The sequence below is a fragment of the Drosophila innubila genome (genome assembly GCF_004354385.1).
Source record: "Drosophila innubila isolate TH190305 chromosome 3R unlocalized genomic scaffold, UK_Dinn_1.0 2_E_3R, whole genome shotgun sequence".
Lineage (NCBI taxonomy): Eukaryota > Metazoa > Arthropoda > Insecta > Diptera > Drosophilidae > Drosophila > Drosophila innubila.
In genome coordinates, this window is record NW_022995380.1 from 28,802,902 (window position 1) to 28,829,030 (window position 26,129).

The following is a 26,129-nucleotide window of genomic DNA, read 5'->3' on the forward strand; positions in this document are numbered from 1 at the left end:
TTGTGAAACCAAAGTCTTGATTTTAGAACATTTTTTTATCAGTGTAGCGGATTAGGAATTAAGATCTACTCTTAGATGCATTGTGCGCATGCCAAACCAATACAATTGTTAGCCTCTTAAGTCCTACGGTGCAGCAACATGCAACACGATCAAAGTGGCATATAATTAATTCACTCCAAATCTATTCCCACATGCAACAACAACAACTGTTGTAAAAAAAACTTTAAAACCCTTTTGTAGTCATGCAACCATAGTATATAAGTTTCCCGCCCGAAAACTCGACAGAAAATATTAAGCAATTCTTTGTTAAGCTCGTGCAAGCGGTAATTTAATTGACGATAACACGCAGATATATGCATTTACGATCTAGCCAATGGAGCGTTACGACCCCGACCTCGGCCATAATCAAATTTAACGGAAATGTCTTTACAAAAGCCCTAATACCCGTTATGCAAGTGCCACAAGGCACGCTAAAAATGGATTTATATATAACATACATATATTTATTTTATACTCTTTTCCACAGCTCTATAGTGAATTGTGAATTAAGTTAACAAGTATTTTTATTTTAAATATACACATGTAAATATTGATAAAAAAAAAGTAATTGAAGAATATTTTTTATACTTTTTATAGATTTATTTAAAAAGTTTTTCTTTCCACTTAAGTTTTGATGAAATGATTTCTCAAAAATTGTGTGAAATATTTTCAAGTTAAAACCTCGAAACAGTCTGGAAGTTAAGAAATGTATTTATCGAATAGGTATGCAATAGATTTTAGTGTTCTAAATTAACAAAACTATATACAAAGATCCTGTATGAACTTTAAAAAGTGCATACAAACTTTGCTATTGCCAAGTCACTTTAATTTCTTGGATGCTCAGCGTTAAGTTCACGTATCGATGGAGTTTTAAAGTCACATGCAAAACTTGTCGTGTTGCATGATGTGTGGCAAGTTGGCAGCCAAGCGTTGGTCATGCATTTCCGGCTAAGCGAATGCATAAAATTCCATGGTATTAACTTTTTTTTAGTAGTCAGATAACACATGTAACTGTCAAATAACTGTGTCCTGGCAATTGTTGCATTGTTTTTTGTGTTTTGTCATTTTGACATGCCAATTGGTAAATCCTGTGTTAAAACCTACGGTCATCAAATGTGACAGTCGGTATCAATATTTGCTGTCAATATTGAAAGGTTTTAGTGAACAGAAACACACGGGATGTGAGTTAATTTGCAATTTGTCAGAGTGCTTCATTGCGGTAACATAGCCAATTGCCCAGCAGCGTACTAGAATCATTTGTGTCGACTTAAGCCGGGCTAAGATAGCATTTATAAAATGCTTAGCTCGTTTAGGCCATATTTCAAACCAATAACGTTGCACTTCAAGCCGTTTCGACCAAGGCCCAACACAGGCGAATAACAATAATAATAATGGCTAGAAGGCCTCAAGTCATGTAACACCATTAGGCAGCTGCAATTTTAGAGGATGACTGTAGGCTCAGGCTGAAACTGAAACTGAGACAGACTGAGGTTGAGGTTGAGACAGCGCCTGTTAATGGAATTTAATTCTGTGCAGCTTGCAAACTCTGAACAAGAGTGAATGCCACTTGGCTTAGTCTAATGAATGCAGCAGACTGTGGAACTGGAGCAGGCTAAACACAAAAGACTGGGGACCGAAGATGAGGCTGAGTCTGAGGCATTGTTGGGGTTGCTCGGAAGCACGCACTGACACCAATACACACACACCTATGCATCCAGAATGCTTGTGGGAATAGGCAAAGTGATGTCGCTATTTGTTTGCATGTCTTCCGCTTCCCTTTCACCCCTCATCCCTCATCCTTCATCACTCCAAGTGGCCACACTCACAATGTCGTGCGTATTTGTAAGGAATTGCCCATGGTTATGGCTAGTTGCAACCTGTAATTAAAAACTGTACACAGCTCAGCCAAGTTCATGGAGAAATTATGCATGTTCCCGGATGTGGACAGTAAAAGCAATTGGCATCTGTTGCAAGTGTCAAAAGTAATTGCGGAAGCAGCCACAAATAGACAGCATTTGCACCTGCGGCCAAGACAACACAATAAATCACTTTTCAGTAAGCACTCATTGGCAAACACAAATGTGAGGAAAATGTAACTATAAATACTGCAGCTTCTACAAAATGTTCATTACTTCAGCATTCGCATTGCACAAAGAAAAACAGCCAAACACTTTTTGCTTCACTTTTAACATTCCTCCAATGCGCCATTTTGTTGGGTTGCCATATTTTGAACTAAAGGCATTTCCGTTTCCATTTTCGTTTCCGCTTTGGATATTTACTCGTTGCGTAGCGCCTGCTTTTTATTAAGACCTAATAAAACAGTTAAGCACCAACCTAGTTGAGCACCGAATAGAGCAGTAAATCTGAACTTGGTTGCCCAAAATATATGCGCATAATTATTTATATTTTTAAACAATAAAAATATTTTTTCAGTATGAAAAAACAAATAATATTTTGAAGTCTGTGAAATATGCATTTTACTATAAAATTCGCAAGTGTTTGTGGTTAATATACAAACATTTTCTGTATATTTAAATAGTGGAGATCAAATTAAATTTGAAAAAAATAAAGATTGTCTTTACAAAAGGTTAAATCAATATTCAAAATAGCAGTGTAAAAAGTGCTTTTCACAATAAAAAGTTGGCAATTCATTGAAATGCTTGACTAATTGGCAAAATTTATTCAAGTTTCAGTCTGCCAGTTTTAATAATTCACAAAAGCCTTAAAGTGAAGCTTACTTACAGATGACCGACAAAACGGACTGACAAAACGAAATGCTTTTTATAATTAACTTTTGTCAACTGGCAGAAAACATTTTACACATTGGTCTCACTTGGAATTGCGATGATGAGATGCCCAGGACAAAGGACACGACTGTCGAGTCACAAAATATTATAACAGAGAGCAAATGCTTTTGAGTGTGGCCAATGGCACAAATCATAATTTTAAATATGTACATATTTCTATATATGTATAAACGTAGTTATATTTATCAACCCGTCGTGTGTGCTCGTGTGACTTTCTGCAACTTATCACTTGGGCAAATGAACTGACAGAACTGACTTCTGGCAGTGAGATTCTCTGAAACACCGTCATTACCAAATATTCGTACTGCTTTCACCTGCAGTTGATGAGGCTGGGCGCTTGATTTACTCTTGATTACAATTTACGAGTATTTGCGGCATTTGTCTGGGGAATTGTTTGCTCGTAATTGTTTGCAATCCACACGGAAAATAAATACATGTTGTTTAATTTAATGTGCTTATTTAATTTCTCTAATATGGCATATAGAATAAGCAAAGCAACTCTAAAGGTGTTTGCTTGCTTATTGGAATTGTTTAATTAAATGGAGTATAACTAATTATAAAGCCTATTTGGCATTTCACACAGCCAGAGCTATTGTGATTTAAACTGGAAATTTAATTACATTATTTACGAGCATATTGCGACTCGGGGGGCTGTTAAAGACTTTGCACTTGAGTTGCTGCTGGCAATTATGATTTGCACACCCCTCACGTTAAGTATACGCACTGTGGCATGTAACAATTAAGCAGACTGGGCAAAGGCACAACGCATATATTCGCATGTACGCATATATTGCTCTCTTTTGCCAACAATTCAGGTCACTTAGCGTTGAAGTGCAGAGGTTATACGGACTGTAGAATGTAATTTACGTTTGGGTTATTAAATTGGCAGACAGAAATGCACAAGCGCCTTGACAATAGCAAATTACAAAACACTCCGATTGTAGTTTACACAGACGGATCTACCTTCATGTAGACCAAATATTATGGCATTCAGTAAACAGTCAACCCCGCGCTGTTCCCATATGATTCTAGTGGGCAGGGGCTGCGTCTGAGTGTTGCATATTTCATTAAAAATATTGCATGCCACTGCCGAGCTGAGTACTCGCAACTGTTGGCTGCTTCAGTGCACGCATCAAAAGGTCCTAGACCAGGCCAACTCCATGCTCAACAACTGTGCAGTGCGTATGTTTTATGAAATGGCACAACACAATCACAATCACACACACACACACACATATGTAATCATGTGCGTAACACTTAGGCACCAGCCCCATTAAAAGGTATAACGGTACACAGATGCGTGGGTAGAAAACTTGGCTCTATGCGTAAGCATCGAGATCCCCAAGTTCGTATGCATGTGTGTGTGTGTGCGTGTGTGTGTGTGCTCCTGTGCTAAAAGTGAAACTTTTCCTCTGCAAGCAGCAACTTAAAACTACTTCAAGATGCGCATTTTTTTCATTTTTTTGTGTTTTTTTTTTCTTAAACCTTATGCAACTTATTGAGTACATGGCTTAGCTCTATTTTAATTTTAATTAATGCGGCAAATATGCGTAATATTGCGTATTATTTATTCTATGCTACAAAAAATTAACATTGCCTACTTTTGTGCGCCATAAAAATAAAACAGTGCCAGCCTGAAAGTAGGCAACAGTATTTAAAATGCATGACATTGACAACAAAAGAGAGACACTAAGCCAGTACACGTTCTTAGTTAAAGGTAAAAGTGCTCAAAAGCCATGTAACAATATAAGTACATACAGGCTATTCATATTTCTATTTTAATCTAATTAACTTGTGACACTTTGCTTGAACTACTGTGCCAGAATGTGGCCCAAAACAAACAGCTCGGAAGTGTAGCAGTGAAAAAAGAACAGCATAAAATTTATACCTTGATTAAATACTCTACTTTACATGATATATGTATGCATATATTTCGAACTATTTAATTATATTAGCAATATTTAGGTGAGTTCTTGTATTTGAGAAGAATCAAACTAAATCTTAAAATTCCTGTAATGCCAGGAATTACATTTTCGGACATATTTTTGAATTCTGAAAAATTTTCTGTCATAAATTTGTAAATTAAAATTTCAAACACAACTATCTTGATATATTTTATGCAATAAATTATGTCACTCCAATGGATATTTTCCCTTTTATTTAAATTATTTCTTTCGTTATTTTAATTTATATAGAAAAATCTTAAGTTTAAGCGAATCTCTTACCAAATATTTGGATATTTAAGTCCTTTAAGCTTAGTTTGATTATTTTCACAAATATAAGGAATTTAGACTGTTTTATTTAACAACGTAACATTATTAGCATTGGAATATATGTATCCACATGGGAACTGTACAACCCACACTTCAATAAGCGGATTTAGTAATTTTTACCATATCGTGTCGTCTTGCTTTGCTTTCTTCTCTGCATTTTGCATTCTCCAAACGCGGTGGGCTTAACCTTCAGAGGGCTGTCACAGTTACCTGGTTAGCTGGCCCTCTGTTTTACCTTTGTTGTCATGTGCGCAGGCCATAAATTTTACTCAATCAGTTCTCAGCTCAAATACCAATTGCCAACAGCATTGTCAGTTACATTTTGTTTGACGCTGAACAAAATTATGAAGCGTTTGTTGACTGGACTGAGACGTTTAGTAAATGTCGAATCGTCGTGGTCATAAAATCGTAGAGCACTAAACAAAAAAAAATATAATATAAACTGTAGTTCGGCAAGTGTGAGTAATATTCCCAGGCCAAGAGCTGACAATTAATAGTTATATTTAAAGTTAATTGATAAATTGATGGACATTTAAATGCCTGTCCAGCGCCATTAGGCAGACTCAGTGCAATAATGTCAAGTGAAGCCAGCCATTTTTGGTCAGCAAAGTGGCACCGACCAGGCCAAGCAATTCAGTTCAATCCAGCCTCATCCAAGGCAATTCAAGACAATGCAAATTTCAGAGCAGATTCCATTGGAAGACATGAGCAGCGTTTTGCCCATTTCGGCACTGACTCGAACTCTGGCAATGGAATTGAGCCAATGAAGCTATTATCTGTGGGGCCTGGCAACTGGCAACAGGCAACAGGCAACTTGCAACAGGCAACAGACAATTGCCATTGCTGTCTCGCTCTGTAGGTGTCACTTACCTAAAAGACTGTAGGGAGCAAGCTTCGAGTTGAAGTCTGAGTTGCAGTTGCAATTGTTGTTGCTGTTGCTGTTGCAACTCCCGCTGCACGTCTTTCACATGTCTGTGGCACCGTTGGTGGAATTACAGGAGCACTTTTCGCAATTAGCTGCATGAAATTACCGGCTCTCTATGTACCGGACACTTGTATCTATCTATCTATCTATCTGTTTGTTGCAATTGCAATTGTTGCATGCAACAATTTAGATTAGCCTGCGACTTGGACTTGAACCGATTGTTCTGCTGCTGTCTGCTCCATAAAAATGCATTCCTGACGGAAGACTAGCCAAAGTCGTTGTCGTTTTGCCTCTAATCTAAATGTTTAGCTTGGACGTTTGATGGCCAACATGCGCCGTTGCCGTTGCCATTGCCGCTTGCGGCTGAGTGGCAGCTTCAACTCGGCTGTCAATCGGTGGCACAACAAACGGTGGCACTTTACAGTTGCACTTGTGGATTGGTTAGCGTACAATTATTGTAATCCAACCGTCCTGTTGCTGCTTTTAACCTTACAATCGTAGTACGCTTTTTGTGTGGTGGGCGTCTAATTTCATTTTGGCAGCGTGCTGCATTAACCCATTGACCTTGTTAAGCGGCTCTTGGTGGGCGACCAATTGTTGTGGCACGTTTTTGCGCCACATTTGATACGTGTATGTTTGGCTTCCTGGCGAGACTGGTTTGTCGAATTTCGATTTGATCAACAGCAAATTCGACACCCAAGAAAAATCAATCGCGCAAATCTTATCATTAAAACATCAAAAGTTGCCAGCCAACATGTAAACGCTGCCAGGCAGCAACTTAATTTTCCAACAGACGTCAACACACAACACACAACATAACAGACAACACAGCTGCAACCATCAGCGGCAATCAACGGCAGACAATCAAATGGAGAGGCAGCCAAACGGCCAGGATAAAATCAACAGGTGCCGTCCAGTCAGTCAGTCAGTCGGCTAGTCAGTTGGCCAGTCAGTTGTTAGATCCATCTATCCGTCTATCCGTGCCAAGCTTGGCCACTTTTCCGTCAAATGTTGCAACCGGTTTCAGTGATTTTTCAAAAATTGCACGATCTGAAGCTGTAGATGATGAGCAGGATTATCCGCAGCATTGACAACCATCTCCATTTCCATCTCCATTTCCATTCGCAACTCCAACTGCTAGCTGTCTGAGTGACATGCAGAAATTATGTTTTGCCACATTGCTAACTTAAAAGATGCCTCTGGCTACTTAACGCCCCGTTGCATTTCCGTGCTGCCTCTTCTCGTGCTAATCAGTGTCAGTTGTAATTAGAGGCAACATACACATACGTAAATGTTGCATTGACACACACTCTCAATATAGCCATGAAAAATTCATTGCCCAGAGTAATCAACCAAAAATTCTATAAGCCAGCTTTGATTATAATCAAATAAATGAGATTTTAAAGAACCTGAAAAATTCGAATGTTTCTTTGGGCCTTAACAATAATTCTGTTTGATGAGTTAGATTTATAACAATATTTGAAAAGCAGAAAACTTAAGGTATAGACTAATAAATCAACCAACTTTACAGCAAAATTAAAAAAAAAAATTCTTAATGTTAGCTTAGATTATTATCTATAAATATAGAAGTCATATAACTTTAAAAAATAGCTTCTTTTCGAGGTAAAAGTCTAGTGACAAAAGTCTTTGCAGCACCCAAAATTTCTGATACTTAATTTTGTAACGAACGTTGTTAAATTTAAGCCAAATTTAACCAAATTTTTCAAAACACTTTTTTAATAATAACAATAATAAACTATAACTTACTTTAATCAGCTTAGATTACAATCTGTAAATTTATATGGCATATAATAATATCCACAAAAGGTTAAAACAAATATATGGACAATATGTATATAGTATATACTATATACATTTCTAGTCAGTAAACCATTTTTAAATTTAAAAAAAAATTTAAAATATTTTTTAAAGCTATATTTTCAATAGTATAATTATTTAATTTTAATTTTTTTTTTTATAAAGTCAAAATAACACCTTGACTTTTATTTTTAATTTAAAAAAATAAAACTTAAGAAATCATCATTATGCTATCTTTTATTTTTTTTTTTTTGGTTCAGTATTTACATTCATTTATTTACATATATTTACATTATGCTATAAGCTTTACTTTTTTTTATCAAAAATAATGATTATTCCTGAGTTTTAGTTTTTGATCAAAAGTAAACATAATTAAAATAATAAAACTCATTATATAATGATTATTTCTTGAGTTTTATATTAAAACTTATAATGATAACAGTCCCTGTTTTGTACACAAATACAACGATACTATGTTAATTGAATAACCTAATTTTAAAACAATAAATTTGAAACAACAGTGGCTCAATTTTGAAAATTATCTTTAAAAAGTGCAGGTAAATAATGCGGCTAATAACTTCATTATGATTGGAGGGGACGCGAGGCGAGCGATTTGTTGATTGTTCCATATAACAGGTGGCACATGCCACATGCCACATGCTCCACTCCCCGAGTGCAAGACAAGCGATGGTGTTGGCAGCGTTTTACAGTTTTGTCTTCGCTTTGAGAATACAAACCGTTGCCTGTTGCTGTTGCCTGTTGCTGTTGCACCTGCAGCAAAGGCAGCAGCCACTGGCGCATCATTGCCAGCAATAACAACAGTAACAACAGCAACAACAACAACAACAGCAGCAACAACAACAAGAGCAACACGCTGCCTGCAATAAATCTCAATTTAAATGGCGCCCCAGCATGCGTGGCCAAAACGGTGCTTGATGCTTGGCCTTCCACTGGTTTTCCTTCAGCTTTTTGCTTTTTGCTTTCTGCTTTGGCTTTCCTTTATTCTTTCTCTCTATTTTGTTGCACAAGTATCTATGCTCATTTGTTGCCGAACCAGTTAAGTGGCAACAAACATTGGCAAACAGCTGCAATTCAGCCCGATCTTCGATCTGCGATCTGGGCGGCTCGAACTGTACTGTACTGTACTGTACTGCCCGTGTCCTCCCCGTGTCCGTTGAATCTTGTATTGCGATTTACTGTGCCAAAGCGCGATCATTATCCTAACGCAATTTATGCGCACCAGTTGCGCCCCACGCCCAACCTAATTGCAACAGGCAACCTGCAACTTGCAACTGGCAACGGTTTGCATTGTTAGCTGCCTTTTGTGTGTGTGTGTGTGTGTGTGTGCCACAGTAGCTGCCAGCAGTTAGCGACCACAATGGCAACAACAACGACAAGTTCGTAATGGCGATAATCATTATAAAAATCGAACGCTGCTTGATAACAACGACAACAACAACAATGTTGCAGCAAGCAACTTGCAACAGGTTCTACACGCGTCACCAGCTCCGCAAGACAACCAAATCGACCCGTTTGGGTCTAGCATTAGCAGGCAATCTTAGGTCTTTGTCTTCCTGCCATCAACAAGATCGTTTCGCATCGACATTGAGCCTGCCCCAGTGCAACCGACCACCCCCCACCCCTTACCAACCCACCTCCTGCACCGCATCCAGCCTAAACCCTGCTCCGAACTGGCCTATACATACCTCGAAGTATTAACATTGCCATCAACGGATTTGTCGGTCTTTATCAATTACGCTGACTGCATGCCGCATGCCGCACTCTGCATTTGCCACATTTACAGCAAGTGGCATCGACATTGGCATCTGCCCCTGCTCATCGTAACTGTTTCTGGTCAACTTAAGCCAACTTGCCACATTGACAGCTAGACTGAATTGTGAGCGCGATTTATTTGCCCAATTTAAAAATAGTTTCGATCTTAAACAGACATTGATCAAATAAATCTCTTAAATGACATAAGCTGCAAAATGTACATATATTTCTAAAATATATATGTAATATATAGCACTACATTTCTTCATTTCAAACCTTATAGCTCTTACATTTACATACATTTACATACATTACTTATTTTTTTAATATCCATTACTTAAAAAATATGTAAAAGGGTATATTGTGTTCGTTGAAATGTATGTAACAGAGAGAAGTATATATATATTCTTGATCAACATAAACAGCTGAGTCGATATAATCATGAGGGACTGTTTCTTTTGTATAAACAAAAGACTCTCAGAAACTATAAGAGATAGAGAAACCAAATTTAGCCCATATGTATTATTATTATATATTATCCCACTAAATCGCAGGAAGATCGGACAACTAGAACGGCAGAAATTGCTATTTGAAGTTTTTGATAAATTAAGGCAGTACAAGCACCCAAAAGTATGCAGTAATTTTTATTAGATAGTTATTTATTTATTTTATTTATTTTTATTTTATTTTTTATTTATGCACAACTAAAAGCAGTCGGCAAACAAAAAATTACCAAGTATAAAAATTAAGTTAAAGATTAAAAATACAAATACAATTAAAAATAAATTATGAACTGTAAAGAAAAAAAAAATTAAAGTTAGATCTAAGAGTACATTTGCATATATTGATTTGAGTAACGGGTATCCTATAGTCGGGATCTGGACAATAGTCTTTCCGACTGGTTCTTTTTCTTTATTTTCATTCCATATGAAATATATTACAATTGAAGTCACATGATTTATTGATTTATGCAACTGTCAAAAACTGAATATTATAATTGTTACTTCTGATACATTTTTTTAGTAAATCTCTTTTATTTATTTTTATACATGTACAATGTACATATCTAAATCAAAACAGTTTACAAAATGAACGTAGACAATGCTCTTGTGAACTATTTCTCTTAGTTACAACCAGCTACGCATAAAACTAGAGCCACATCGAATTTAAAAAAAATATTTAAAGAACATTTATACTATACTCATGTAAGATTGTTTTAAGCAACGACTCGCCTATCATCCATCAACTACAGTTAACTCTTTCAAGGACATATAACGGCCAGTCGAGTGACAGCAGCTACAGTGGCTGCTAGCGGTAAAGCCACACACGACTTGCAACAAGTGCAAGAATTAAAACAAAAAAAAACTATAGAAAGAGAAGTATATCTGCGATGCTGTTGCCAATGCCACACGACAGTGCAACAGATAACTCACTTTATAAAATTGAAGAGGCCAGAAAGTCAGAGAACTCAGAGAACTCAGGGAACTCAGGGAGCGAACGGAATAGCCGAGGAACTAGAAACAAGAAACATAACAGGGAACAATAACGAGTACAAGCAGCGTTGATAGTTGGCCGATAACAGCGAGTAACAATAACAACAGCAGCAACAACAACAACAACAGCAGCAGCAACAATAAGCAGGGAAAGAAAAATCGAGGAATTTTCAAGTGGATTACCCAGTTTTTTTTTTGTTGTTGCAAATGCAACGTGAAAATAAATAAACTTGTGGCATGATTGGCTCTGCATGATTAGTCACATGCTGCAAAGAGAGTGGGAATGTGAAAGAAGCAGAGCAATAGAGAGCAGGGGGCAAGCTGTTGTGCTTAATAGAATAGAATTGATATAAGCAAGGCCGGTCGTAAGATACACGAAAGATAGGCAGCATCAACAGCAGCAGCAGCAACAACAACTGCAACAGCAGCAGCAACAGCAGCAGCAACAGCAGCAGCATTGCATTGCCGTTTTTGCTTGCAGCCGTGGCTGCAACAACAACAGTTATTGTAACAATAAAATTAGCTAACGATATGAAGGCAAGTCTAAACAAGCAACAATAACGGCAAACTAAGACAAGCAAACAGGAACAGGTGGCAAACGTTGCACGAACAACGGCAATTGCAATTGCTGTTGCCAGTTGCTGCCAGTTGCTGCCAGTTGCTGCTCCTTTTAGCCAAGTTAACGCTGCATGTAAATCATATTCATGGCATCTTGTCTTTTATTTCATTTTATTTGCCATTCAATATTCAGTCGAAATCTGAAAATTTCTTCAAGTTGCCAGTTGGCTAGTTGGCTAGGGCCAAACAATTGGTAATTGCTGTTACCTGTTGCCACTGCGCCTTTTGTCTTAACCTGATATTGTCTGCCTGTACGATCTTATTGATTGCCTGCTTCACGCTTTTCATGTTCGTCTTTTGTCTTCATCTTTCTCTCTGTGTTTACTTTGCTCTTGTTGTCGTTACACACTTTATTGCTGGACTGCACTCCTTATTGTCATGTCGATGCAGTCTGACAATTATATTATTAACTTTTGGTAGGCAACAAATGTAAACAATGTGCTGGACTGGAATAATGAAAATGTCTCAATTTGATTGACAATTCTCACATTTGGTCTGTGCAAGTGAATTCATATTTGAGTGTACGACATGGCGTATGCTTAATGAAGTAGCTTGGCTTGACATTTAATCTGTTTATTCCTATGAGAACGATTTAAATGTAGCCAAGAAATTGGTTTAGTTCTCATAAAGTTTACTGTTGATATTGTAATTAAAGCTAAAGCTTAGTTATTAAACGTGTTATTCGAAACAAGCTCATAAATAAAAATGACTAAAATCTGAAGAGATTTTTGATCAGAATTTTCTCCTAAAACAACTGAACAGACTAGTACTAAATTATTAAATATTATCAGGTAATATATATAGATATAATATATAGATTCTGAGGCCTTTTATTTTCTTGTAAAAAATCATGTCAACATTAAGAAATATTTTGACTTTTAAGGTTGCTTGGTCTGACGCTTGAGCAACTTCGAACTGTCATAACTTTGTTAAAACTGTACCGATTTTCAAGCGGAATATCATTTTGATCATTGTTAGGCCTCTTTATTCGTTCTGTATTCAAATTTTGTTAGTTTCAAAAATTTTTTTATTTTTCGATTATCATAGCCATGGTTCCACGATAATGCTAAGGGTCCCCCCTTTGAAATTTTGAAAATTCAAAATTTTAAATCTCAAGTTTTTACTTTTAATCAACTCCTTATATCGTAATTAGAATAAAACGACACTTTAAACTTGATTCTGAGGACTTTCATTTTTTGTAAAAAATCATGTCAAAATTAAGAAATATTTTGACTTGTAAAGTTGCTAGATCAGAGGCTTGAGCAACTTCAAACTGTCATAACTTTGCTAAAACTGAGCCGATTTTCAAGCGGAATATCATTTTGTTCATGGAATGGCATCTTAATTTATTTTGCATTCAAATTTTATCAAATTCGTTCAAAAAATGTTATTCTGAAATATACCAAAACTGAAAGAAGAAAACTAAAATAGAACCTTTTCCCGAAATAATTGTTTCGGAACGTACCGGAACTGAAACCGTAACCTTTATTGATTTTGGTTTGATTCCATGATAATTATTATACTTTATAAAATAAATAAACTCATTAAAATGTATATATTTTTTTTAATTCCATTTAAAATAAATCTCTCAACAAATATTTTGACATTTGAAAGCATTGCAACTTGACTTTGAGTTTCTTCCGGCTTGTTTTTAAAAAGGGTTATTAACTGTCCTCAGAAAAGCCTTAAAGTATTAACAAGTAAGATTTAATGAGAAATCAAAGCGGAGAATCGATGCACATTATTTACTCGCTCGTGTTGTTTACATTGTGTCAGTTCTAGCATTTGTTTATATTAATTGAATATATTTAAATAATTTCAAGCATCATCCATCATAACTAATGACAATCAACTTTTGCACAAACACAACAACAGGACAGCAAAGAATGGAGCAGAAAAAAAAATCAATTTACATAAAAAATGCATACGCCATGGCGCCCAACCAAGAGTCAGCGGCATCTCAGTCCGGCGTCGATGGCTGGAGTCGAGCTGGTCAGTCAGCTGGCCATTGAGGCGGCAAATGCGATGCGTGCACCATTGGAAAGAGGCGGAGGAGGGAGACGAGCTCTCGATAGGTCTAGCTGGCCTGGTACCGTTAGGCCGCAGCATGTAGCATGCAGCATGCAGCTTGCAACAGTATCTGAGAGTTTCATTGATGCCATCCCGTCCGGTTCGGTCCGGTTCGGTCTGTTCCGATGCGGGCCAACTCAATCAGGCAGTTAGACAGACAGACAGACAGACAGACAGACAGACAGACAGACAGACAGACATGCGCAGGGAACTGAGAACTGCGAACTGGGAACTGAGAAGACTTGGCAACTGCAATTGCAATTGCCCAATGGGATGCCCCAAGGATCAATGGCAGGTTTATGCCGTTATTGGTCATATGGCCAGTTGTTGTAATGCATGTTAATTTCATTTACTGCTTAAATTATTGTTATTATTAACCAGTCTGCAAAACTGACTAAAGGAAGTAGTCAAGCATAGAACAGATGGACTCTTGTAGGGTACTCAAAATATAATTTAACATATTTATTTCCACGCCCAAACATAAACCAAACATATCGATAAAGCGATTTCTAAGACTCACTTCAGTTGTGGGAATTTCAATTTGATATAAATAGTCAATGTTAATGCTCAGTCTTATCCGTATTGGCATTTTTACACAGAAGAAAATCATTCTAAAATTCAAGTTCAAAATTTTTGATTTTAGCACGCATTTTTATACCATGATACTATATCCTGTTTGAGCGCGTCGATCTTAGAGACTATAAAAGCTAGAGACTTCAAACTTGGGATGTGGTTTCCTGTATACCGTACGCAGATCAAGTTTTTTTTTATTTTTGGATCGGACCTCTGTATCATATAGCTGCCATAGGAACGAAAGATCGAAAATGAAGTTTTAGTATGAAAAGATTTTTTGTATTTAGAGATATGTTTACCAAACTGATTGAATATGCATCTGGGCTGGTATTATACAATCTAACCAAATTTGGCTCAAATCGGAACACTATATCATATAGCTACCATAGAGACGCTCAGTCGAATATCAAGTTTTAGTGTGAAAAAAGTTTTTTATTTTTTGAGATACAATATTAAAAAGTCAACATTAAAAATTCGAAGAAGCCTAAATTATTTGATCTAAATAAAAACAAATCTTACAGAACATTGAAAAAAATTCGGGCTTGATTTTAGTATTTTGTACTACCGCATTAAATCAATTTTTTTCCGGAATTCCGCATTTTTCTTCCAGTGTAGAAATGCTTTTTGTTTATAATTGCCATGTTGATTTGGTTGACCCACTGAGCAAGAACAGTTTTGCTACTGCAACATTTTTGGGCACTGCAAGAAACACCTGCAACCCAATAAGCTTCCAGATACTTACTTTCAATTGAAAGATACTTTTGGCCAAGCGAACTGATCCGCTGCTCGATGGCGCGATTAGCGTGCAACAAATTGCTCAGATTTATTACGCGCACTGCAATCGGCGGCGACTCTGCAATGGCGGCTTATCAAGCGACTTGCCAATTTTGGCAAAAAGTCGATGTGAATGTGTTTGTGGATGTGGATGTGAATGTGGATGGCAGCGGCTGTGTTATGAATTATTAGACGCTTTTGACTGCCGCCGCACGGCGTGCTACCAAATTTGTGCGCCATGCTGGCCGGAGGACTTGCATTTGTTGTTGTTGCTGTTGCTGGTGTTGTTTGTCGCCAGCAACAGCAACAACAGCAGCAGAAGGCGACTGCAGCAATTTGTCAGCGCAGTCGCAACGTGTCTGGGTTTGGGTTTAAGTTTGGGCAGTTGGCAAAGCCAATGCCAAATATGGCCAGGCCATGGCAAATGCTGCGTCTCTGGAGTTGGCCAGCTGCCTGTTGCCTGTTGCACGTTGCACGTTGCAAGTTGCTGTTGTTGTGCACTTGCGCATGCGCATTTATCGTTTACGTTATTTGTTGCCGCTAGTTTTCCAGTTAGCCTCAGTTAGCTGTGCTGCATTGGCTCAAAGTGAAAGATTTACGCGGCCTCGGCCTTCTCGCTCTCGCTCTCGCACTCACACTCACTCTCGCACTCGCTCTTGCCCTGTCCACGAGTTCGTAGCGTAGTGTAGTGGTTAGACGAGTGTTGCTGTGGTGCAGTGGTGCGCATGCGTGCCGTTATGGTTTATTTAATGCGTTTTGAAAGTGCATTTTCATGTTCGATGAGATTGATGAGAAAATTTGATTTATTTTTTCTACGTATTGCTTCATATATTGTATTATTTCTCACTCCTTTAACCTCTCTCTCCCTCTCTCTCGCTCTCTCTTATTTGCGCTTTTCTTTTGGTCCGGCCATTGGGCCATCGACTGTCAGTTACACTTGCAGTTTGCGGCATTTTGTCAGAGGGACAGTTAGAAAAGGCCGACTCACAGATCGGCATTCAGTCTGGCATTCACTGCCATAAATGGCCGTCCATGGGAAATGTGATGAGGTATTTTTTTTTCTTTTTTTCTTCTCTGCAACAACTATTGCCTGGGAAATGCATCGTATCTACTGCTTAGGATGCCAAAGCTGGGATTGGCATTGACATTGGCATTGCCATTGGGCTGCGACTCGGATTGGGTTTAGAATTGACGTGTCCAAAATTGTTAGCCTTATAAACTTAAGCCACAGTAAGCATTACATATTTAATTTCAATTTTTTGACTTACGAAAAGCATAAATATTTTATATTGATTTTATTGATATCTATACATAAAGAATTTTAAAATTAATAGAGTGAGGTGCATAGTAAAAAACTTATAAAAAAATAAATTAATTTTATATTTTTTACATTATTTAAATTTATATGTTTCTGTTTAATACCAAAATCTTATGAATTCTTAAAATTTATATTTATTTATTTATTTCTTAGTGTTACAAGTAGAAAGTTTACTTATAATTATTACACTCGTCACTACATTGAATATTATGAATGCCAAATTATTAATATTAATGATATTTAAAGGTATCCACATAGATTCTTGTATCTTATTTCTAATTTATTGATTTATTATGATTTTCTAATGGGTAAAATATTTTTCAGCTATTATTTCCAGTGTTTTTCAGATATAAGATTAATTAAAATTATTATTTAGGTTCGTTAATTATTTAATTCAGCGAATATGTTTTTTTTATATTCAGTTATTTATTTATTTATTTATTTATTTATGCACGACTAAAAGCAATCGGCAAACAAAAAATTACCAAGTATAAAAATTAAGTTAAAGATTAAAAATACAAATACAATTAAAAATATATTATGAACTGTAACGAAAAAAAAAAATTATAGTTAAATAATATGAGCTAAGCAACAACAAAGAATTGTTAATAGTCACATACAAAATTAAACAAAAATTAAGTTAAAAAAAAATTGATCTATAATAGGAAAATATTTCAGTATTCATAAGATTGCGAATTCTTCCTTGATCATAAATTTATGGGCCATCAATGCGACCATTAAAGCAATCGCATAACAGTAAGAAAGATGCCGCAATGGGGCAGAAACATTGTTGCCAATATTAGTTACGCTGCCCAATTAATTACATGATCGTAAAACATGTATACATATATCTAAGCGTATTGATAACGGAGATAAAGGCCGCATAAAATGTGGCTGTTGTGTATCCGATGCAATGCTGTGGCAAGATTGCCACTGCCACAGTCCGAGTGGTTGCAGGTATCAATAAACGCGTCGTTAAATGCCGCAATAGCCACTCGTTATAACTGTGGCCCGATCTCGAGGTCTGCTTATTACATAAAATTCACACACCACAGGGGAGGTCAAGCTGCAGTCTATAGTCTACACTGAAAAAAAAAAGACCAACTTCTAAAATCAAGAACATTCATGTGAAATATTTTTTTCTTAAAATAATAACATTTTAAGACCATATTAATCTTAAAAATCAAAGTTTTTGATACAAGAATAAATTGTTAAGAAAATATAAATGTGTAATATTTCAAATGAATAGAGAAACCGCTTGAGTGGTGAAGCAATAGGCGACGGTTCGAATCAAAAATGCTTTTTAAATTTTGAAAATATCTTCACTGGTTCAAAAGATTTGATTTTGGCAACGCAAAATGAGGATCTGCCCCACTGTGCGACGGTTCGAATCCCACTCGTACAAAATTAAGTGTAACATTTATAAAATTACCAAAAACAGAAAAAATATATAATAGTCAAAATTAAATTTTAAAAAAAAAAAGTTATAGATATAAAAATCATTTTTTTTTTTTTTTTTATATAAGAATTTTAAGAACATTTATTCTTAAAATAAGAACTTGGTCTTTTTTTTAATGTTCTTAAAACAAAGATGTGTTTTCTAAATTGTATGTTCTCGACGCATTTCTAAGACCGAAATTCTTAGTTTTGATACCAAAATCTGGATTTTGGAACTTTTTTTTTTATCAGTGTACAGCTTACAGAAATGGCACTCTCTACAGCCACTTCTTAAAACCAAGATGCGTTTTCTTAATATTATGTTCTCGACGCATTTTTAAGACCAAAATTCTTAGTTTTGATACCAATATCTTGATTTTAGAACATTTTTTTTATCAGTGTACAGTTTACAGAAGTGGCACTCTTTTCAGCCACTTCAGATTGCCATTCAATGTGTCGCCTCATTTGCTGTCTATCTGTCTGTCCAACTGTCTGTCCGTCTGTCTGTCCGTCTATCTGTCTGTCTATCTGTCTGTCCAACTGTCTGCCTATCTGTCTGTCCGTCTGTCTGTCTGTCTATCTATCTGTCTGTCTGTCCGGCTGTCTGTCTGTTGCATCTCGCATCATGTTTATTAATGCGCAAATTTTTACGATGCGCTGCCCCTTTAACGATGCCTTTTAACGATTGTGCTGCCAGGACTGAGCCCACGACGGTCAAAAGCTTTTCAATAGGTACAACTTTTCATGTTAATGTTGTTGTTGTTGTTGTTGTTGTTGCTGTTGCTGTTATTGCAACAATCGCTTTTAGGCCTTAACAGCATTTTTATGGCCCATGTGGCCAGTTGGCTGCCGCTTACTGTTCTTTGCAACAATTTAAATTGCAACAATTTACAATTAGCCACGTTTGTGCTCCATTTTGTTGTCGCTGATTCTTGTCAAATGAGCCGTCGTCGTCGATGTTGTTGTTGTTGCTATTATTGTTGTTGTCGTCGTCGTCGTCTAACGGTCACAAAAATGCACAATGCTGTCGACGCTTGGCAATTAAATTTTCTATTTTCTACTTGCCATCTCCGACTACTTATTTCAATTGCATCGCCAGTCTTCCTTTTGATTGTTCGGTTTTATCATTAGGCCACAGTTTCTGACAGCTCTTTAAGTGAGCCGACCACCCACTTGTCAGGTTTTTGGCTTAAATAATCAGCTAGCTTCTCATATCAATTGCTTATTATAGCTTCTCTGCTGACCTTGACTACAAAAGAAAAAAATAGCTGCATACTTTTAGGCGAATAAATTGCTTAAAAACTTAAAACAGATATAACTATCGTTAAAATTGCTCCATCTTGATGCGATTAAGTACGATAATAGACGTATATAATTACTTACTCTTCGTTGAATTTAGAAATATATAGAAAGAAACTGCAGTCTCAATTTGTAAGTAATTTTAAGCATTAAATCAGGTAGCCTGTAATTTCGTTCTACTATTCCATTGTAAGCTGTTATATAATATGTGGTGCGTAATAGACAAAATATTAAAGTTTATCTTCCTTACATCGATTTTATTTAAATCCAATCTCAAATACACAATAAATTATTGAAATTACTTTACATATATGTGTGTATATAATAAATATTGATAAATCAAGGTTATTCCTTAAACTTTGACAATGCTCGACATTGAGTTTACATTTTTGAATACATCTATGAGCTAAGCTGTAGTGAATATATATTTATGCTTATAAAGCTTGAGTATGTAGCATGGATTCAAACTAATTTTATATAAATCGATCAGCCAGATTCAAATTCTGCACAACAGTCATCACACTGAATGCAAACTTGGCCACCTGTAAATTAACATGTATTAGAAACAGGAAATCAAACCATTTTCGTTTTCGATTGCGGTCCGTACCGAAAGGGTCTCAAAATAAAATTTAAAGTGATGTTTTATACTTATTTTTTTTTTTTTTTTTTGTTTGTTAATAATGTTAATAATAGTTACGATATAACGAGTTGAATAATAGTGAAAGCTGGAGATTTAAAATTTTCAGTTTGAAAAATTTCCAAAAAGTGGACCATTGTATAAAAATTGCTATAAGATCTAGCAAAAAAAAATGTTCAGCGATATTACGATATCGAACGACATTAATTAATTTGAATGCAGAATCACCATGATCAAAATGACATTTCGCTTGAAAAAAGAGACAAAATCAACAATGGGTACGGTTTTACTTGTGGTACAAAAAATGAAACGGTTAACGGTACCGGTATTTTTCACTGATTAAAAAACAAATCATAAATTTTAAGTCTTGTGTGTATACTCACATTAATGTTACTAGTAACTGAGATGCGAATAATGCCCCCTGCGATGAATATAATTGGCTGTTGAAGATTCTGCAGGAAAATCCTTAAGGTTAACTTGTATTTGGGCTCAGCATCCAACCAGTTGGACTGACATAATAAATTGGACAGCTCCGCACAATCGTCAACGAGCGAGTCGCAAAAGTAACAAAAGGGAAAAGTTTCAAGCATAACACCGGTAAAAAATACAATCGATGAGATGGCTCGATAAATGTCAGAGAAGTACAAGACATTGATAAGAATAATTCCCAACACAATGCCGATAAGAAGAAATTGAACAAATATTGTGCGTGACATAACTGGACGCATCAAGTCACACGATCTGAGCAGAAATAAAGGACGAGGTTATTAAATGTATCGATAAATATATCTTAGCTTACTCTAAAATCAACTTGTGGTCTATGATGCAAGCAACTAAATCTTCATAGTTGTCAGCTTCGGTTTTATTCGGATCGTTTCTCAAATGTTGTATGTGGTCCTTTAGTATATCAACATGAGCTCGAAAAATGGTTATAAATACGAGAGCATATGTATCCCAAACTAGAGCCTCCATTAACGCTATAGACAGCAGTACGTACTCAATGAGCGAATGAATCCAATACTGTCCGATTCCGTCCTGCCAATTAACAAGTGGAAAGTATACCATCCACGGTGGTTGGCCGGTCAAAATGCCGGCCACAAAAACAGATGCCGCATATCCAAGATAAAGTATGACATAGAGAAACACAATGAAATTGCAGCGGGCAACAGCTTTGTGCATCTTGTGGCGATCGCTGTCATTCTGCAGTCGATCATCCAGTTGGTCCAGTACCGCCTCCGTCTTATGGAGACGAGATAAACAGAATAGTCCAATGATTGCCTTTATCATTGCGCTGACCGTGTTTGCAGATATTTGGAGTACTCCCAGAAATGCGCCAGCTGTTAAAATCTTGAAGTTTAGAATGAGGCTCAGAAAAAAACCTATCGGTAGATAAAACAATGTAATGCCAAATATAAAGCAAGCCCAAATCAAGTTGACACATCGATTTGTATTTGGATGTGGCAGGATCCAACCAAGGAACTGCATTATCCGGTACAAATACTTGCAACACTCCCTGGAACGCACACGGACCAACAGTGGAGCTGTATGTGTTGCTCTGAACATTCCGGCCATTGTTAATATTACTGTTCTAATCAAAAGGACGACACTAAGCTTTTATACTACAAGAGCTGCCCTAAAATCAACTCCTATGTGATTCGACCAGGTGTTAATGAGTGCGACCTTCACACCTTTGAAATGGCTAATCGCCTGTCATTAGCTAAACGACTGCCAAGGTGTCAAATGCCAATCATCTTCTAGTTCGCTATTGCCACTTATAGTGAGTTCAAATTCAACTGTCTATAAACACATGTTGCAGTTCCTGATGTGAACCAATAATTAAATTTAAACGAATTTAAAGCCACTGGACCGCTGAGGTCTTTAAATATTATTATTATTTTTAATCAAAAATACTCGTCAAATGGTTCCTTAATCATTACCATCCAACAACTGGTTCAAAAGATAAATTAATTTAAAATTTTTAATGGCCTTTTCAAAATAAGATAAAAAAATTAAGTTTGTCTGTTTGTTGCAAAATCTTAGATTTCATGATAAAGAATTATTCCCAGTCGGAAATCTAGATTCTTGTCGACTTTTTAATAAAACGGGGGGAAAACGCTAAGAATCCGCTTTAATTGACACCCACACAGTTTCCATACACAGAAAAAAAATACATTCAAGTTTTTAAACTTGATTTTAGCTTGCATTCTTTTTAAGCATGTGTTCAGGATATAATTCCTAAATTAGAATAATACCTAGATAAAATGGCAACGATATTAAGAAATCGATATTTAAAAAGTCTAAGAAACCTAAATTTTCAGATCTAACTAAAAACAAGTATTACTAAGCCCCAAAAATTAGAATATTGTTGACAAAAGCCTTGCTTGATTTAAGTATTTCATACTTGGTTTATAAGAATCCGGGATTATCGTACACCGCAATGGATTAATTTTAGCCCGGAATCCCGGATTTTTAGTTTCTGTGTAGAAGCTACAGATATGTTCTATATATATTGCTTTAAGGCTTACGTTTGAATTTTTTTTTTTTTCAAAGTACTCAGCTTAAATTTTACAGGACAAATAATGTTTTTTACATTTTGGCAATTCAATAAAAAGTGGCTCTAACGTTTTTTATTAATTTTCAATCCCAAAAATGTATGGAGCTTTGAGAGATTTCTAATTGATTTTGTTATCTGTGGCACCCCTGAATAAATTGTAATTGTGCTACAAAATGCGTAGAAAACAAGGAATTTAATGAATACTCAATTTGTTGTAAAGGTCTGTCTCCAGCACCCGAAAAATTCTATTTACTCCTTGTGTTTGTGGAAAATAATTAAAACAGTCTGATAAATTAGCTGTGTTTTGTAAACAGCGCCAAATTTTAAAGTTCCACTAAAACTAAAAAGGAAAACAAATTAACTCTGTTGCAGCACTTTACACAGATATTTTAAAATATATATTTTAAGAATTTGGTCTGTGTGTTTTCTTAATTTAAGAATGTGATTTAAGAATGTGATGAACAAAATTCTTAGTTTTAAGACCAAAATCTTGATTTTAGAACATTGTTTTATCAGTGTATATATTTATAAGCAACTTCAAAGGCAATATGATATGCATTTTTGAGTTCGGGATGCAACCGTATTACAACTTTTACTACTGTGATTGCCAGGTTACAGTTACGAGTAACATTAGAAGACCCGTCATTGAGAACAACATAATAAGAAGAACAACAACAACAAGAACAACAACTGCAAGTGGCCGCTTAATGACTTTAATAATCCTGTCACCGATCATTAAAAAATCTCTGCGAACACACAAAAGAAATTCCATGGCAGCTCCAATCAAAATAAAGTACACGCTCTTCCTGCCCATGTCGGGGACAGAGAGAGAGAGAGAGAGAGAGAGAGAGAGCGTGTTTCGGGGGCAACTGAGAAACTGAGAAGGCAGCCAATTACAGTGAGGCCAGAGTGAGACAATGTTGACTAAAAAGAGAAATAACCAAGAACTGAACGGATCGTTTGGTGCAGTTGCTTCTCACATGGTATTCAAATTTTAACAACATTTTAATGATAACTTCAGCAAACATTAAAACTCATTCAGGCATAATAAACATTAATAACACTTTAATCCAGCGGTGTGGCAAGGGGATGCTGCAGCTGCACTAGTGCTATCAAAATAATCAGAGGCAAGGCAAGAACTGAGAGGCAAGACCTGAAAAAAAATAGAAGAAAAAAGAAAAAAGAAAAACAGTGCAATTGTGGACTGTGGCCGCTAGCCTGGAATAAATAATACTAGTAGAGAAACTTGTTGTTGCTTGGGCGCGTTGTAAGGCTATAAAAATGCATGTTTGCTAAATCAATGCAACAACTTGGGGGCATGGCAGCAGCAGCAGATTCAGTCTCACAATCTGCAGCAGGCAGTGGCAGCCAAAAGCGTCCCACATGCAGCCTGTTGTACCTAAGTATGCATAGGAATAGGTATGTGTGTGTGTGTGTTGTATCTACTATATACCTGGCCACCTTTCGCTTGGCATCCTTAGTGGCAGCTTGGCGGCTGTGTGCGATCTTGCCACTTACGTAGGCCGCGTGTGGCAGGTTGCCGTTGCCTGTTGCCAGTTGCCTGCTGTCCGCTGTCCACTGTCCGCTGCAATGGGCCCAAGCCCCAATACCAAGGTCTTTCTAGCTTACAGGCCAGATCATTTTGCTTCCTAGTTGCTCCTAGCTGCTCCATGTAATTGTCTACTCATGTGAGTGAGACAGAGGAAGCCACTCGGTTGCAACGGCTCCAGGTTCTTGGCCAGGTTCTTGGACTGACTGTGTATGTCGCTGTCCCTTGGTCTTTGATGTGTTCAATCGGCTTAATTAATTATCAAATGCAACTTGCAACAGCATACTACAAGTACAAGTTTAATAAATAAATATATAAATATTGATAAACATAAATACTTTTTATTTTACCAAATTTATTCAAAAATGTTTTTTTACAAAAGAGCAATATAAACATAATACTGTTAAATAACTAAAAATATGTTTTTAAAAGTTGTTAAAGTTGCAAAACTATTTATTTTATGATAAGATTAATACTGTTAAATAACTATAAATATGTTTTTAAGAGTTGTTCAAGCTGCAAAACTTTTTTTTTTTATGAAAAGACTAACTAGTTGTAATTCATTCAGGGAATCAAACCGAAACAAATATAGTAGGTTCCGGTTTTGGATCCGGCACTTTCCAAAACAACTATTTCGGTAAAAGATTCTAATTCGAATTTTTTCTTTCGGTTCCGGTATTAGTACCGTTACTTACCAGTAAAGCAATCAAATTTAAAAAAAAAAATTGAAATGTTAGAAAATAAAAATATTTAAACAGATTATAATTATAAAAATTATAAAAAACTCTGCCATATCAAAAAAAAAAAATGTTTTTCGTCGTTTGGAGCCCCATATCTATCCAAAAAAAGTCGGATTGGTTCAATTCAGATTTGGGCTATTGTCTAGTGTTATTAAATACGTATGTACGTATTTTATCGAGATAAACTTGGCTAAAATTTTAAGTAGTTTTTTAATAGAAAACAAAATGATATATAGTATGTACAGAAAACAATGAATAATCTTTAGAAAAGTGTACCGAAAGCGTACCGTTACAAACGTTTCTGTTTTTGGTTCATAAAAATTAATTTTTTTCGCCTACGGTTCTAAAATGAAACGATTAATTTTGGTGAACGGTTCTGCTACCGATTACGGTATTATTCCCTGATTTCTTTATAACTATTTTTTGCTTGTTAGTGCATATAAGTTGTCGGTGTGGAAACGATGATTTTTCTGTTGGATTCTATTACTTTTATTTCACTTATCAAGCAAACATGTTGCCGTTGCACGGCCCCCTACCGCTAGATGGCCGCTAGTTGCCACAGGAAAAGCCATGGTGGACCGCTATCTTTAGTATGGTCGAGTCTCATGGCTTTGGAGTATGAGTACGAATACGAATACGAGTATACTCGTACTCGTACTCGTAGGCTCGCAACAGCATTTAAAATCTGGTTAGCTGGACCGGTCGTCTGGCATATTTAAAGGTTATGTTGAGGGCTGTAGTTGGCTAAAGTTGAGTGGAGTTTAAGTGCCAGGCTGCGTAATAAACATAAAATTCAATTTTCATTAAGATGTTGCTAGATCCCTTGGCATTAACCGTTATGCCGCAGCAGATAGAGAGAGTTGGTACATTCACTCGCATAGGGCTTAGAGAAAGAGAATTATTTCAATAATGAATTCGCGATAAGCTGAACGCGACTTGGCCGTTTTACTATTTGTGGCTAGGAATTTGCACTTTATACGATGACGGTGGTAGCGGTAGGGAGTTGGAAGATGGAAGTTGGAAGGTGATCCCAGCATCCATGATGCTGCGCTGCAGCCCGAAGGTTCTCAGCTCTCAAGTGCGCAATTTTCTCACATGGCAGACGCAAATTCATTCCCAGTACGAGTACAAGTACGAAAACGAATACGAATACGAGTACTACACTGATAAAAAAACCAACTTCTAAAATCAAGAACTTTCATTTTAAATAATTTGTTCTTAAAATAAGAACATTTTAAGACCATATTACTAATTTTAAGAATATTAATCTAAAATATCAAAGTTATTAATACAAGAATAAAATTCTTAAATTGTTAGGAAAGTAAAAATATGCACTATTTCATATAAAATAAATGGTGGACCCGTGGCGCTCTGGTTAGAGAAACCGCTTCAATGGTGAAGTGAGAAGTAGGCGCCGGTTCGAATCCCACTC

At 36.3% G+C, this 26,129-nt stretch overlaps 1 protein-coding gene across 1 annotated transcript; it reads right to left on the reverse strand.

Annotated features, from left to right (window-relative positions):
* Positions 1 to 19,690: 19,690 nt before the first annotated feature.
* On the reverse strand, positions 19,691 to 21,426 carry LOC117789518 (odorant receptor 59b-like). The gene is made up of 4 exons (XM_034628550.1): positions 21,327 to 21,426; positions 20,654 to 21,233; positions 20,238 to 20,595; positions 19,691 to 19,759 (listed from the first exon to the last, which is right to left on the reverse strand). The coding sequence occupies exons 1-4, from the start codon at positions 21,424 to 21,426 to the stop codon at positions 19,691 to 19,693; spliced, it is 1,107 nt and encodes a 368-aa protein (XP_034484441.1).
* Between the last annotated feature and the right edge of the window lie 4,703 nt (positions 21,427 to 26,129).

Bases quoted from the DNA above. Each gene is read 5' to 3' on its own strand.
- LOC117789518 (XM_034628550.1), bottom strand. From the start codon at position 21,426: ATGGCCGGAATGTTCAGAGCAACACATACAGCTCCACTGTTGGTCCGT. The intron at 20,596-20,653 runs GTAAGCTAAGAT...ATTTCTGCTCAG, and splicing joins GACCACAAGTTGATTTTAGA to ATCGTGTGACTTGATGCGTC. The intron at 19,760-20,237 runs GTGAGTATACAC...GTTAATTTACAG, and splicing joins CAGTTACTAGTAACATTAAT to GTGGCCAAGTTTGCATTCAG.